Source organism: Balaenoptera borealis (genome assembly GCF_965194805.1).
Source record: "Balaenoptera borealis genome assembly, chromosome: 1".
Classification (NCBI taxonomy): domain Eukaryota; kingdom Metazoa; phylum Chordata; class Mammalia; order Artiodactyla; family Balaenopteridae; genus Balaenoptera; species Balaenoptera borealis.
In genome coordinates, this window is record NC_138860.1 from 113468531 (window position 1) to 113482695 (window position 14165).

The 14165-nt window shown below is 33.6% G+C and overlaps 1 protein-coding gene across 5 annotated transcripts in view; it reads right to left on the reverse strand.

Annotated features, from left to right (window-relative positions):
- Positions 1-242: 242 nt before the first annotated feature.
- The window catches only part of BTBD8 (BTB domain containing 8), a 93332-nt gene continuing 79409 nt past the window's right edge, over positions 243-14165 (reverse strand). For 3 of the 5 annotated variants that reach the window (XM_082382746.1, XM_082382745.1, XM_082382749.1), the window contains exons 13-18: positions 12425-12486; positions 7041-7749; positions 6685-6772; positions 6071-6210; positions 2419-4749; positions 243-1120 (exon numbers count right to left, since the gene is read on the reverse strand). In XM_082382746.1, the coding sequence (XP_082238872.1) occupies positions 651-1120; positions 2419-4749; positions 6071-6210; positions 6685-6772; positions 7041-7749; positions 12425-12486 (3800 nt within the window). In that variant the 3' untranslated portion in view covers positions 243-650. Of the gene's footprint in view, positions 1182-2418; positions 4750-6070; positions 6211-6684; positions 6773-7040; positions 7750-12424; positions 12487-14165 lie in introns of all 5 variants that reach the window. The other 2 variants (XM_082382747.1, XM_082382748.1) reach the window with 2 other exon arrangements.

Here is a 14165-nt window from a genome sequence, read left to right on the forward strand (position 1 = left end):
GACAGTTTTCCCACTTTTTTTCAGCAAGGGCAGATGCCTTTCTGTGGATATATCCCAAAAAGAGTTACAGGAAATACCACTTCTCCTGTTTTAGCAAAAATGTCAGTGAAATTTGAGATGCACTTACTTGACAATTTCCTGGACCTGAATTGTTGGGAAAGCGAAGGTTTTTTCTAATATTAAGCTATCAGCCTCAACCATACCAACCTGAGTTTGAATGTTACAGATTAACTCTACATAAATTGACACAAGCACAAAAAGTTTTTTTATTGTTAAATTATGGTTACCATATGCAGAGCAAAAAGTAAAGGGACTCTTCTACTTGTGCATTCACATTTTAAATTATTGAATGATAAACAAGTAAATGAATGATCAGTTAGGAAAGGAAAACTAAAGCAAGGGTTTCCTTACAAGTTTTCTAATTTCTCTAATAATTATAGAAAACATGCTCAAGATTTTTAGAAAAACACTTTTTTCTACATGTGATATCATATTAATAAACAAACTATGCTTACTTCAGTAAATTGGAAAGACTTCCTCAATATTAAGGATAGTCTAATAGGCTAATGCAATTATCATTTGGATATAATATAAGCATCAAAAAAATAAAGGGGTGGCACAGTTTAACATTTTCCAAAGTGTTCATACTCTTAATGCTGAGTTTCTAGTTCCAGAATTGTCCATTCCCCTTGGGGTGAACAATCCTCAGAGGAAAAACTAGCCATGGTGATGCTTGCTGAGGAATCATCGAATGGAGATGTTAGTTCACTCCATCTGTTTAAAGTGTCAACATGTGCTTTACCCTGAGGTTTTGAGCTGTCTCGTGCTAAAAGTAGTGTCTGATTGATTAGATACTGTGCTAAATTTAAGTCTTCAGGAATAGAATTTGTAATATTTAAGTTTGAATCCTCTTCAGAGAGCAGTTGCTTTAATAGTGTCCAATCTTGTTTTGCAAAGTGTTGCTCATCTTCAAAATCCATGTCTGTAACATGTGTTTCTGATTCCATTTTCTGCTCAAATGCTTCTGTTACATCCATCTCATATATTGGAGAGAGGGTTTTTGAAGGCCGATGGTCATACATGTAGATTTGTGCCACTGTGTCACAATCATCTATGTCTCCTGAAATAATTCATAATACTACACAATGTAAAAACTGCACATGTTGGTACCCCTCAGAGTTCTGTAGAACAATATTAACACAACATAACAGTTATTGTCCAAAAAAAAAAAAGAGAATGGGAAAAATAACATTTATACAAAATTGAGAAGATTTCTGAGGCATTTCTTTTTCTATGTTTGAAAAAAAAAAACTCAGAGGTAATGTTTAGCAGCAAAATCAACATAGGCAACTAACAATAATTCTCCAGTTTAATTTGAAAACTTGTGATACAGAAAACAGAAATTATTTAAACATAAACAGAACGCGCACATGTATCTAATTCACTACAATAGAAACTTAAAGAGAAAATAAGACATGGCTATTTGATGGTGACTTTTAAGGTAAGTCAGTTTCAAAGGGAGAATAAATACATTTTATCTAAAGACTTATTTTATCTAAAGACATATATTGCACATGCAAAGGAGGATGCAAGCAAGGACAAAAAAAGTACAACTTTAAAGAGTTCCCTATTCTTGTGATTTTGCTGAACAGGGACTACTGATAAGTATTTTTCTTAGTTCTGGTATACAGTAGCTACTCAGTCAGCCACTATTGCATATTTTAAATGTGGGTCATAGTTCAAATTACTATAATAAGGAAGACAAACACACAAAACAATTAGACAGGAAACCATCTATACATATGAAATAAGCCTGGGATTTTTTCATATATTATCATTGCTTCTAAATATAATCTCTTTTAGGAAATTTATCTTTTTACTTGAAAATTTTAGAATAGAATTATAGTGATCCTGAAAGTCTTAATCTCTGTAAAATGTATATAAATTTTAATAATTAATCTAGTTAAAATAATTCAGTGCTTTTAGTTACATATTACTATACTTATTGCACAGCCCTCTTAGATATATATTAGCATAGTTCATAAATCATATCCAATGTATAATAAAATTTCTAATAGTCAATAATTCCTATGTTAAATTAGACATAAATAACTAAATAATAGCAAACTAAGTTTTTCTCTTTATTCTTTCATGTAAAATCTCTTAGTAGGTTAGCTCTAATAAACCACCAAAATTTTTACTAGATATTAATTTTTCACTAAGATTTTAAGTGAACAATAAAGAGTAACTAGCTATTTTCATTCTATTAAGAAATTTCAGTTTTCATTTAAAATTTGAATCTGTTGCTTAAGTAATTATTCTATCTAACTAAAATATAACATTCAGGGCTACCTACAACTTTAAAATTCTATAAACTCATTTTCTTATGGATTTAGCATTTCTATATCTGTACATTACCTGCAGATAAAGCAATATTAGCTTTCTCGGTAGCTGCAGAATGGCTCTCTTTCACTTGTCCTTCTGGAGGCAGAACTTGACTCCAATAGGAGTCCAGAGATTTTGTAGAGCTGTTCTTTGGTATGTCAGAACTGGGATCTCTTTGATGAAGTTCCAAATGACATGGTCTTTCTTGAGATTTTATATCACTATCTGAAAGTTTGCTGCGTGGCTGAAAGTCGTTATCCACATTGCTTCCACTGTTTACTTTTTTATCTTCTGGAGGAAGCTGTCTGCCTCCTCTGGACAGGACATCTGTTATGCTCTTTTTTTCTGTGGCTGAAGCACTCTGTTTATCTTTTCTTGAAGAGTCAATGCTACTAAGACCCAAGGGAGAGCTTTTGTTTTTATATACACTATTGCCTTTCTCTTGTCTACATTCTAAAATACTACCTTTACTTCCTTGTGAGTATCTGGAGTAGCAGACCCTTCCGTGATGTTCATGAGAAACGCCATCAAAAACATCAGAAGGTGAAGGAGAATCTACAGAAGGCTGAAAGGGAGCATGGACTTCCCCTTCATCAGATCCTAGTTCTTCACATTCATCTACTGAAAGTAAAACTGACCTTTTAAAATTTTTAGTTGCACGAAACTCGTGACTTTCATTTTCAGTTGCATCTTCAAAAGCTAAATTAATTATTCCCTGAAACTGCTGAAGAGCTGGGTTAGATGTAGAGAAATTTTCTGCAACATTTTCAGCTTCAGACCTTTCATCTTCTGTTTCATCTGCTGAGGAAGAAACCTGATCTACTTCCTGAGCAAACTGGATACTGCCTCGTGGAATATTTTCTTTTTCCCTAGGGTGGACTATTGTAGATCGAGACCAAATTTCTGGCCTTTTTCTAGGAATCTCATCATCACTTGTCGAATTAACTTGGAAAAGATCATTACTACTTTGCTTTTTCATTTTCACTTCAATTCTTAAGTTACTATCATATATTTTTAATTCTTCAGGAGTACTGGTGTCACTGCTACTTCTTCCAAGAAAATCATGGCACAGCATAGTGCCACATTTAGAAATACCCCTGTCATTTGACCCATCATCATCCTGAGACCCTCCAGCATCGTAGTCTTCAGATCTAGGCTTTATGTCATCAGAGGATGTTGTAGCACTGCCACTGTCAGATTCAGGACTCTCTCTCTGATGCAGAACACTGGTACTCAAATTCCAGTGACTCATGAATGGAGCTTCTCGAGTTTCATGGCTCTCTGGAGTTTCTGTTGTTTCCATATCTTTAGGAGAATTTTTCCCTGGTATTTGTTCCAAAAAACACTTGGAGGAAGTATTTGAGTCTACTGTAGCATGTTTGTCTCCATTCATGGCAGAGTCATCAGAAAACTGATTGGGAATTGTCTGTTCTTCTACATGAATTCTAGATTTTCTGTCATTTTGACCAGAATTTAAGGTACCATTTGTCTGTTCAGGAACACAAGGTAAAACATCTTTCACACATTTAATGTTTAATTTTTGGTTTGTATCTTTTCTCCCTGCTTGCTTCTCCCTATCTGACACTGAATGGACTTGCTTTACATTTGTTGAGTCTAGGTCACAAACTGGATTAGAGTTCAAAGAGTTTTCATTCGGATTTGAAATCATGGATTTTAGAGCAGTGGTGCTATAAAATTTTGGATCTACATTATCACTCTCATGAGAATGACAATGTATTTTAGCTGTGTTGCATTGATCTGTTTTTTTGTGACCAGAAAAATTTGTTTCACTTTTATCTGAACAAATCTGTTTTGATTCCAGTTCACGTTTAATTAATTTATCCAGATTTGAAATATTTTGGCATTCTAACACCAACTTCTCTTTTTCTTTATTGTTTAATGGCTTTTGTGGGTCAAGTATGCATGGTGACTGAAATGCTTCTGTATCACTGATTTCGGCTGTGAGATTAATTAGAGGTTCATGAGGCTTCTGTTCAGAAACATTGCCTTTGTTATTATTATCACATACATCACGAAGCACACTTTTTTGGACAACAGATGGTTCACTTTTTAAAGGTCTTAGAGAAGAAGGCTGAGTCTTCAATATAACCTGTCCAGGAAGTGTTTTCTGTTTTGAATCTTTATTATTCAAAGTTTCACCTTTCTTAGATTGATTTAGGTTTTTAGGCATTGATACTATTTTTGCACTAATCTTAGGCGATGTTGTTTGTCCTTGCTTGACAATTTTTCTCTTAGGTGTTTGTTTATCTGTAGTAACACTGTGGTCCAATTTTGTCACATTTTCATCAGACTGCCTTGAAGAGACTGAAGATTTTACTGAATCTGATGACTCTCCTTGGGATCCTAAGAAAAGAAAATTCAAAAATATACCTTCCAGTTTGTGAGTGAAATTCAATATTTGTTTTTAAATCCCCTTAGAAGAAATAAAATAGATAACAATGAAATGGTAACATATGATCAAACAGACAATTACAAATTAGGCGTTAGTGATGTGATAAAATAAAAAAAAATTTATTACAAATATAGAGGAAGTATTCCAGCATCTTAAGTAAAATTATTAAAATAGGATCTCTCCTCCTCAAGTAAAGAGCATTGATCCTTATGCCAGAATTGGATTTGCATAAATATATGGGGGTAGAAAAATCTGATTTTCTTATGCCAAAAGAGCAGTAAGGGTCTTTCTTCCCTTTGAAGTTCTAGGGGGAAAAACAGACTGTTCCACATAGCTGAAAAGGAGAATGAAGCTAAAACACAAAATAGAAATGTTGAAATTGTTGCAATTTTTTTCCTCAAACAGTAACAAAGCTAATTTATTTCTCATAACCAGATCATTATTATTGTAGCTCATTAGGGTTAACAACTTAGATCTGCAGTTGAAACTAAAGCTGGTAACTGGAAAGAAAGAGGATTAATTTTGGGAATTCATTTGTTTATAATGGTTGAAGTCCTAGAGATGATATTTTGAGCATTTAAATCTGTCAAACAGAATTATCAAATCTTTTTAAATGTTTATTTTTTAGCTGTTACTAGAACATGAATAACTTTTCTCTGGCTTACTTTTAAATTTACTTTCAGTATTAATTCATTACCTACCTCAAAATTGGTTTTAGCATTTTACAAACTGCTCTTACATATGTGAATGCTTAATGCATAAAGTAAATTAATTTTTAAAATCAGTTATTATGTTAGCAAATTATGCAATCTGATCAGTATTCTTCTCTTTCTTAGAATATGGAAAAACAACAGGCATAGCACAGAGCCCAGAGGGAAAATTCTTCCTCCCTACGTATTACAGCTCTCTAGATTGTACCATTACTTTTTAAAGAGCTCTTTAGTGTTGGTTTTGCAGATGGAATTCTTATAATTATCAATGAAACTTTGAAGAAGCACAGATATAATATACAGAAGGACCAGAAATACAGATAACCTAGTGACCCCCTTATTTTTTTCACAAAAGAAAATAAAAACTAAACTCATACCCCAAAATACCAAAATACTTGTCTGAAAAGTGGAAGAATAAAATCTCATCTCTAAAATAGGAAATGAATGTAAAATGAGTGAAACCACGTTATACTTTGCTTATTTGCTGCTAAAGTTCCAGAATCAGAGTTCTGCTTATTCAGTTTAAACAAGGAAGTAATACCTGGGAGTATTTCAACTTTACCTTGAGTTTTAGCAAGATTAACTGCGGCATTCTTTGTCCTCTGCTGAGCTGTAGCGCATCCATTGCCATTTCCTCTTTTCTTTAAAATTGCCTGTGGTACTGGATCACTGTATCCTTTGCTGGTGACCTTCTTTAGCACACTAAGAAAAATTATTTGCGTTCAGTATTACACTGAGATTCCAAAACATAATTTTTTAAAAGACCCATACATGAAATGTATTTTTTCACAACACTGTAAATCAACTATACTTCAATTAAAAAAAAAAACAAAAAAAAAAGAAAAATACTTTTTCTCAAAGAAATAAAAAATGTATCTCTTTTCTGAAAATAGAAAAAACCATAGGTTCATAAGTGTTTAAGTTTATAAAACTGTAGATCAACTATGGTAAAGCAATGCATAATAAGGTACCACAAGTATAAATTATTCTTCTATCATTTTGTATCAATCGTCATTTTGCATAATTAAATAAGAAAAGTTTTAAAATATCATTATGTAAATATACTAAATTTTCTAACAAAGGAAAGATATTTTAACAATATTTAGCTAGAAGTTAGTATATAATTAACTTCCAGAGAAAGCTAATGTCTAGGTAAAACAATGAATGAAGACTTACCTGTTATTTATATTAGTTTCTTGTTCATGAATGCTTTTTTTATTGGAAGTTCCATTGGTAACTTTTGAAACAGGTCGAGATTTTACTGCTATAAATTAAGAAGAGTGAGCCATGAGATTGAGGAATAAATATGTAATAAGTATGTATAAATTCACTGGTCATACACTATATACAAAATTAAATGTTACGGTGAGAAAAACTGTTTTTTCTCAGTTTGCATGAATATATGTTACTAAAATCTTTTTGCATTTGAAACTAAATAAAAGTCCAAACATAGGTTCATTTTTTTCTAGGAACTTTAACTGTTCCTAAAAAGCTCCTCAAGAGCTATTAAAAATTAGAGTGTTAAAACCCACCTACAGTGGAAGTTTTGATACTTTCTACACTGTTTTTCACAGTCTGTCCTGGAGAGTCACAAAGGGAAAGTTTATGACCAGAAGGCTTCTCTTTTATTGACCCATTTTCTTTTGGTTCATCCAGACAGTCAGTGGAAGTCAGTAATTCCATACTTGAATTTCTAGATCTGCTGGAGGGCCCTGCAATTCCGAGGCATGGAGAATCTTTGCCTGTCACTTTCTTCGAAGGCTTTGCTTTGGCTTGCACGTTTAAGTTCCCAGTGAGTACCTTGGATCTGGCACCTGTAATTTGACCTTCCTGATTTCTCACTCCTTTTCCATTTACTGAATTTTTCTGTCCATTTGCTGCTGCTGTTGCTGATCTTTCCACAACTTGTCTAGGTGACATGTTTGCTGACTTTGCATTATCACCGTTTTCTGTTTTGGGCTTTATTATAGGTTTGGGCTTTCCAGAAACATTTTTTCCCACAGTTTTTAATTCTTTTGTACTCTTGGATGCAGTTTTTGTACCATCCTTTTCCTTTAAATCATCATGCTTCAAAGTTTTATTTATAGAATTTCTATTAGTACTTGATGAATGTCCAGACGCTCCTAATCCATCAGATTTCATCTTTTGATTAGTAGAGGGATAATTCCAATACTCTTTCTTGTTACTTTCTCTCCAAGATTTGTTTTTTATAGCACCAGGGTCAGAAACTTGTCTCCTTTGCTACAAAGAAGAAAAAAATACTCTGTAACTTGACTGAAGTCTTGGACACATAATACTTTATGTTTCAATAGCCAGTTTTTCAAAGAGGAAAAAGCAGCAAAATTCAGATTATGATTTAGGGCCACTTAAAACTTGAATGATCTGGGATCATTTGAATATGTCTTTGATCACATTACCTTAATCAAATCTGAAATAAAACATACAAAATTAACAGGAGATTCTACTTTAAAAGGCATACTATTTAACTTTATGAAGTTATGGTAGAGATGAATACTTAATGGTGTCAGGATGCCTTGGGTGAATGATAGCAATATCCAACATTTTTCAAGGGCCCACTCCCAGGTTCTGTGCTAAAATGCTTTTCATGTATCATCTCACTTAATCCTCACAACAATTCTACGAGATAGCTCCTGTTGTTATCTCCATTTCTTCAACAAGAAACGGGATTAAAGCAGGTATGTAATTTACCCAAGGCCATATGCTGATAAGGGATTGAACTAGGACTTGAGCTCAGGATTTACTGCTTTAAGCAGGTAATCATCTGTATGTTAATGATTTTCACCAAAAATTCTCTCTTCAATCCTATCCCAAATTCCAGAAATTTTATCACTAAATATTTAATCCTCTGGAGGCAAGGGTGGGGGGCGGTGTGGGAGTCCCTGGGAAACAACACATTACACCTGAAAAGTTTTCTTTTTTTACTTTTTTGGCTGTGCGGCGTGGCACGTGGGATCTTATTCCCTGACCAGGGATCGACCCCATGCCCCCTACATTGGAAGCACGGAGTCTTAACCACTGGACCACCAGGGAAGTCCCTGAAAAGTTTGGTTTTTGAGAAAAAAAAAAAAACAAAACCACAACATAGTAATACAGTATTGGTTGTCTGGAGAAAGGAAAAGGGGTCCTAAAAACAGGTGAAATAGATAAAAAGGGGAAAATAGAAGGGCACTAAAGACAATGCACCTACTTTATCATTTTGCTTAGAACCAACGTTGTATGGAAGGGAATAACAAAATTTTAAAACTGGTAGGAATTACAGAATAAAAATTTAAGAATATATTGCCATTTATTATGTAAATACTCCCTCCCTTTTGGAAGCTGTATGAGATTGTAGAGGTATGAGGCAGAGCCTGTGTTGTCTTCATCTTTGTATCCCTTAGCACCGTGCCCATCACATACTGAGTACTCAAGAACATGTGATGATGGCTATCAAACCTGAGCACATATTGATATACAGTTCAAGGTCCAGTTATTTCTAAATATGAAAGCTTCTAATTACAATTAAAATTTGTCTAAGATAAAAATAACATAAATATGTGTGTGTGTGTCTATATTCACACATACATATGTATATACATAAATAATAAGTAATAAATAACCTAGTTAAGTTTAGCAAAAAGCAAGGTATAATAATAAAGGAATCATTAGATTCTTGTTCTAGCTTTGCTTTTAACTGAAGAATAGAAGATAGGATATTTAAGAAATCATTACTAATATCTCTGGGCCTCAGATTATTCATGTCTAGGGGTAGAGACTGGTCCCATTCAGTGCAGTGTACTAGGATTCTCTGTAATACTTATAAAGTTCAAATAGGCTAGGTCCTCATTTTTTGTTTTCTTGATCAAATCTTAGCTCAAAAAATAACATTTCTCTATTTTTAATACCTAAAACCAGGAAGACTCTGATGTTAGACCTCTTCCCACCCTTAAAACTAATCCTTCTTAATTCACTCTATCCTTGAATCTATCTACTTTAAAGCATCATGCTATGGGTGAGATCTATGTAGTATATGGGGTACTCTACCCCTTTAGAAATTTCACATTAACATAGTATACCATGGTGAGGATTCAATGTATATGCATTTTTAGGCAACCTATGACTTACATCTACAAAGTTCATGTATGTTTCTTATATACAACTGACCAGTTGGGAATGGTCACCACATGCTATTGACAAAGATAAAGAAAAAAGAGTAACACTCTAAAGCCCTCCTCTTGGGACTTCCCTGGTGGCACAGTGGTTAAGAATCTGCCTGCCAATGTAGGCGACACGGGTTTGATCCCTGGTCCGGGAAGATCCCACATGCCGCAGAGCAACTAAGCCCGTGCACCACAGCTACTAAGCCTGTGCTCTAGAGCCCATAAGCCACAACTACAGAAGCCCGTGAGCCCTAGAGCCCACAAGCCACAACTACTGAGCCCATGTGCTTCAACTACTGAAGCGCGTGCACCTAGAGCCCACGCTCTGCAACAAGAGAAGCCAACGCAATGAGAAGCCCGCACACCACAACAAACAGTAGCCCCCGCTCACCGCAACTAGAGAAAGCCTGTGTGCAGCAATGAAGACCCAACACAGCCAAAAATAAAAAATAAAGCATTCCTCTTAGACACACTTTCAGGTCTAGTACTATTCCTTTTTGTTGGTATTATTTTGTTTTACTTTTTATTATAGAAAAATTTAAACATAATCATAGAAGACAGAACAGTATCATGAATCCCCACATACCTACTACCCAGCTTTAACAACTATCACCTCTTGGCCAATTCTGTTTCGTATATAACTACCACCATTTTATTTTGAAGCAAATCCCAGACATCGTATAATTTTAGTCTTAAGTATTTTGGTACCAGCACCCTTCTTAAACGTTTCTCTCTATTTTATCTCATCAACTTTCTCCCACCTCCAAAAGATCTCATCTCATTTTGGAAGACACACTTATTCATACCACACTTATTGAGGACTTACTACAGACTAGACAATTGCACATAAATTATCTCACTTAATTTTCACAATAATCCCAGCTAGGTTTTATTACCCCATTCTACAGATAAGCAAACTAAGACTCACAGATGACAAAGATAGTAAAGTCAAGATCTGAACTTTTATGATTTTATGTCCAGCACCCATTTCAGTACAATGCTGCCTTTCTGAGGAAAACATATTAGCCTGTTTCCTTCCCATTGTGGTTAACAGTATAAACCCTTGGACAACCTGAAAGTCAGGAACTGAGGAAGGGAAATGAGATTTTGTTCTATTTTGCTGTAAGGCAAGGAAGGAGGAAAAGCCTGGCTAATAGCAGTTAGTAGATAGAAGAGGGGAAAGAAAGGCAGGTAGGCTAAATCCTGGTGGCCTTAAAACACACACACACACACACACAAAAACACATAGGGTGAAAGGGAACATAGTCCCTAGAAAAAATGTTCTAAGGTGCCATTTCCTAACATATGTTCTGTGGAACTGTACAACATGCTTAAGAGGGGTCAAGAGGGAGTCTAGTGGTGTTCCATGGTTATAAATTTTGAGGAAATCTTGGGGGAAACAAAATTCAAAAGTGTTCTTTACTGTAGTGTTTCTCAGAGCTTTTAGGTGCTGATGTGCATCATTAGTGTCTAAGAGGAGCTATGTTGTGTAGCAATTCTCAACCTTAGTTGACACTAGGTGTTCTTAGGTAGAACATATGATGGAGCTAGTATATTATGGAACACACTTAGGGAAATAGTCCTAGGAGGTTTACTAGCAAAAAGCTCCAGCAACTCACAGTTTCTCACCCAAGACATTTAGAGCTTGACCTCTGCCTCAAGCCATCAGAGCTCTTGGTTGTGGCTTGGAGTTGTGTGAGTTCCTATCTACTGGTTGATAAGGAAGAAAAGATGCCCAATTCCACTCTTGCAAGGGCAATATATTCTTTGCATTCCAAACTGGAACTCTCAGTGTATCTCTCCATATCATTGTAATGTGTGTCTAGGTTAGTATAATTTTATGCTTCAAATATATTATTATTATTTTTTTTTTCTTTTTTCTTTTTTTTCAAATATATTATTAAGTGACCATTTGTAAGTTAGCTAGATTGGAACTCTAATCATCATTAATAACATTTTAGGGGAATAAAAATGTATTTCATATTATAATGAATATACCAAGTAACGTGTGTGTTGTGTGTGTGTGTGTGTGTGTGTGCTAAAAAACAAATAACATAAAATTTACCATCTTAACCATTTTTAAGTGGGCAGTACAGTCAGGTTGACTATATGCGCCTTGTTGTGCAACAGATATCTAGAACGTTCTCATCTTGCAAAACTGAAACTCTATCCGCATTGAACAATTATTCCCCTTTTCCTTATCTTCCCAGCCCCTGGCAGCCACCACTCTACTTAGTTTTTAAGAGTTTGACTATTTTTAGTTAACTCATATAAGTACACCAAGTAACTTTTAAAGTGAACACAACTGTACTCTTGGTATTAACTGCCTTTTTCGCACCAAAAATATATTATGTGGATTAAAATCTTAGTATAGAGAAAACTGGGACAACTAAAATCTTCTTTTGTAAGAAGTAGGTTAATTAGAAAAACAGACATGGAACTAGATCTAGAATTCTAGACAATTTCTGATCTGGAATAGTTCCAACATGCTAGTTGCCAAAAAGGTTTTCAAGGAAATAAAAATGGTAGACAATATTTCACTTCCCATACCAGCTGGATATAAAAAATGCATATCATTTAAAAATTTACAAAATGTTCACTTGATTAAAAACAAGACTCAAAATTATTTCCATCCAGAAACAGCTTTAGTTAATGAAAGAATAGATTTTTAAAAATTATTCTGAAATATAAAATGATAAAATTTAGATTACTTGGTATCTTGTTTCTTCTGGGCCTGTAAAATTGTAAAAGTTTACCTGAGAGCTACTGAATATAGGCCTTTTGCCAAGTCTTCGGTCATCACCTTTGTCAAATGCAGCTGTAGGAAAAAAAAAGCAATTTAATTTTACAGGAAGCACTATTATTACCATAGAAGTAGAGGGAAAATAGTATATTAGCAGAAAAAGGTTACATTTTTGATGGAAATAACTTTTAAAAAGTTGAAACCAATCTAGTGCACATAAATAATTCCCTATTTTAGAATTTTTCTTAAAGAACTTCATTTTGAATCTTATATTCCTGTCCCTATGGATTTTATGTTATTAAAATTAATAAATGAGAAATGTACAGTCTCACAGAGAAGATTTATACATTTACAAAACCCTAGAATTTTCTCAAGCTTGAAATTTTAGAGACAACTTCTTTTTAGCTAGTTTTCCAAATTTCAAAAAATTACAGATTGTGGCAAACGTAATATTTTATAAACTATTCAATGTGAGAAAATTTCTATCCTAAAAAATATTAAAATACTGTTAAAAATTTTCTGATTTTGCAGGTATGTCCTGAGGAAGGAGTAAAGAGAAAAAAGATAAGGTTTTGTTGAAAATAAAACAAGAGACAATCCTTAAACCTATATCATTCTTTTTAGAATTACATAAAAAATTCATTTTATAGATTAGGTTTATATGGGAATTATTGGGGAACTCAGTTTATATTCTTCAAATAAGAATTTAAATGACGTCAGGGGACTATATAGGAATAATGGTATGAGAGCCATAAATATAGTTTAGCTAATGTATTTGTTCCCTTTGAAGGTTATGTAGCTTTAAAATATATTTTGAAGAAATATATACATATATTTTCCAAAATTGATTTTATTTTTATTAAAACACCTGATGAAAAATACATCAAATTATCTGTAACCCTACCATGCACCTTCTACTATTTCTATTCTATAGGAACTATGTTATAAGACAAAGCAGGATCCTAGAAATAGCATTACAGGGATTGGTTTGTGGTTAGCAAATGACTGCACAAAAATATACAGGTGGAAATTAATACAAGATTTCTCCCAAAGATCAGTAACTCAAACTAGAACATAAGAAATGTTATAACAAAGACAACCTAGAATTACTCCTTTATCTGGGATTTCCCAATGCAATAATTATGCATAAGTCAGGACTCATTATAATTCAACATATTTAAGATTTTAAAAATTATTTTTACACTGATAGAATGTAATAGATTGAAAAGTTCTTTTTGACAATTAGTTGGATTACCAATAATATTTTGTTTTAGATATGTGTATATATATGTATGTATTCACATGTATTTTAAATTAGCACTTTGAAGAATTAAGATAAAGAACACTGTTCGGGACCCAACTTAACTATGAAATCCTCTAAAAATGGAGAAAAGCAAAGTTTACTCCCAATCAGAAGAGAGTTGAATGACACCTACTCAAGGAATGCTGATCTTATTTTTTTTACACTGTATAGTACAGATGAACTGTCATCTAAAAATCAGTACAGAAACAGTCACAAGGAAAAAAATTCCAATTTCTAAAGACCTTCTCATGACTTTTGTTGTTTCATGGATTTTGTTGTTTTATTATTTTGTTGGAATTTCTTTGAAAAGTGCTCTTGAGATCACATCTGGCTACACCACCGTGTTATGCTCCTAATGTAAGACAGAGCAAATCATATTTTGATTAAATCATTAAAGAATTTAACATATCCATGTACTATCAAGAATATATTATATCACATATGGTCTCCA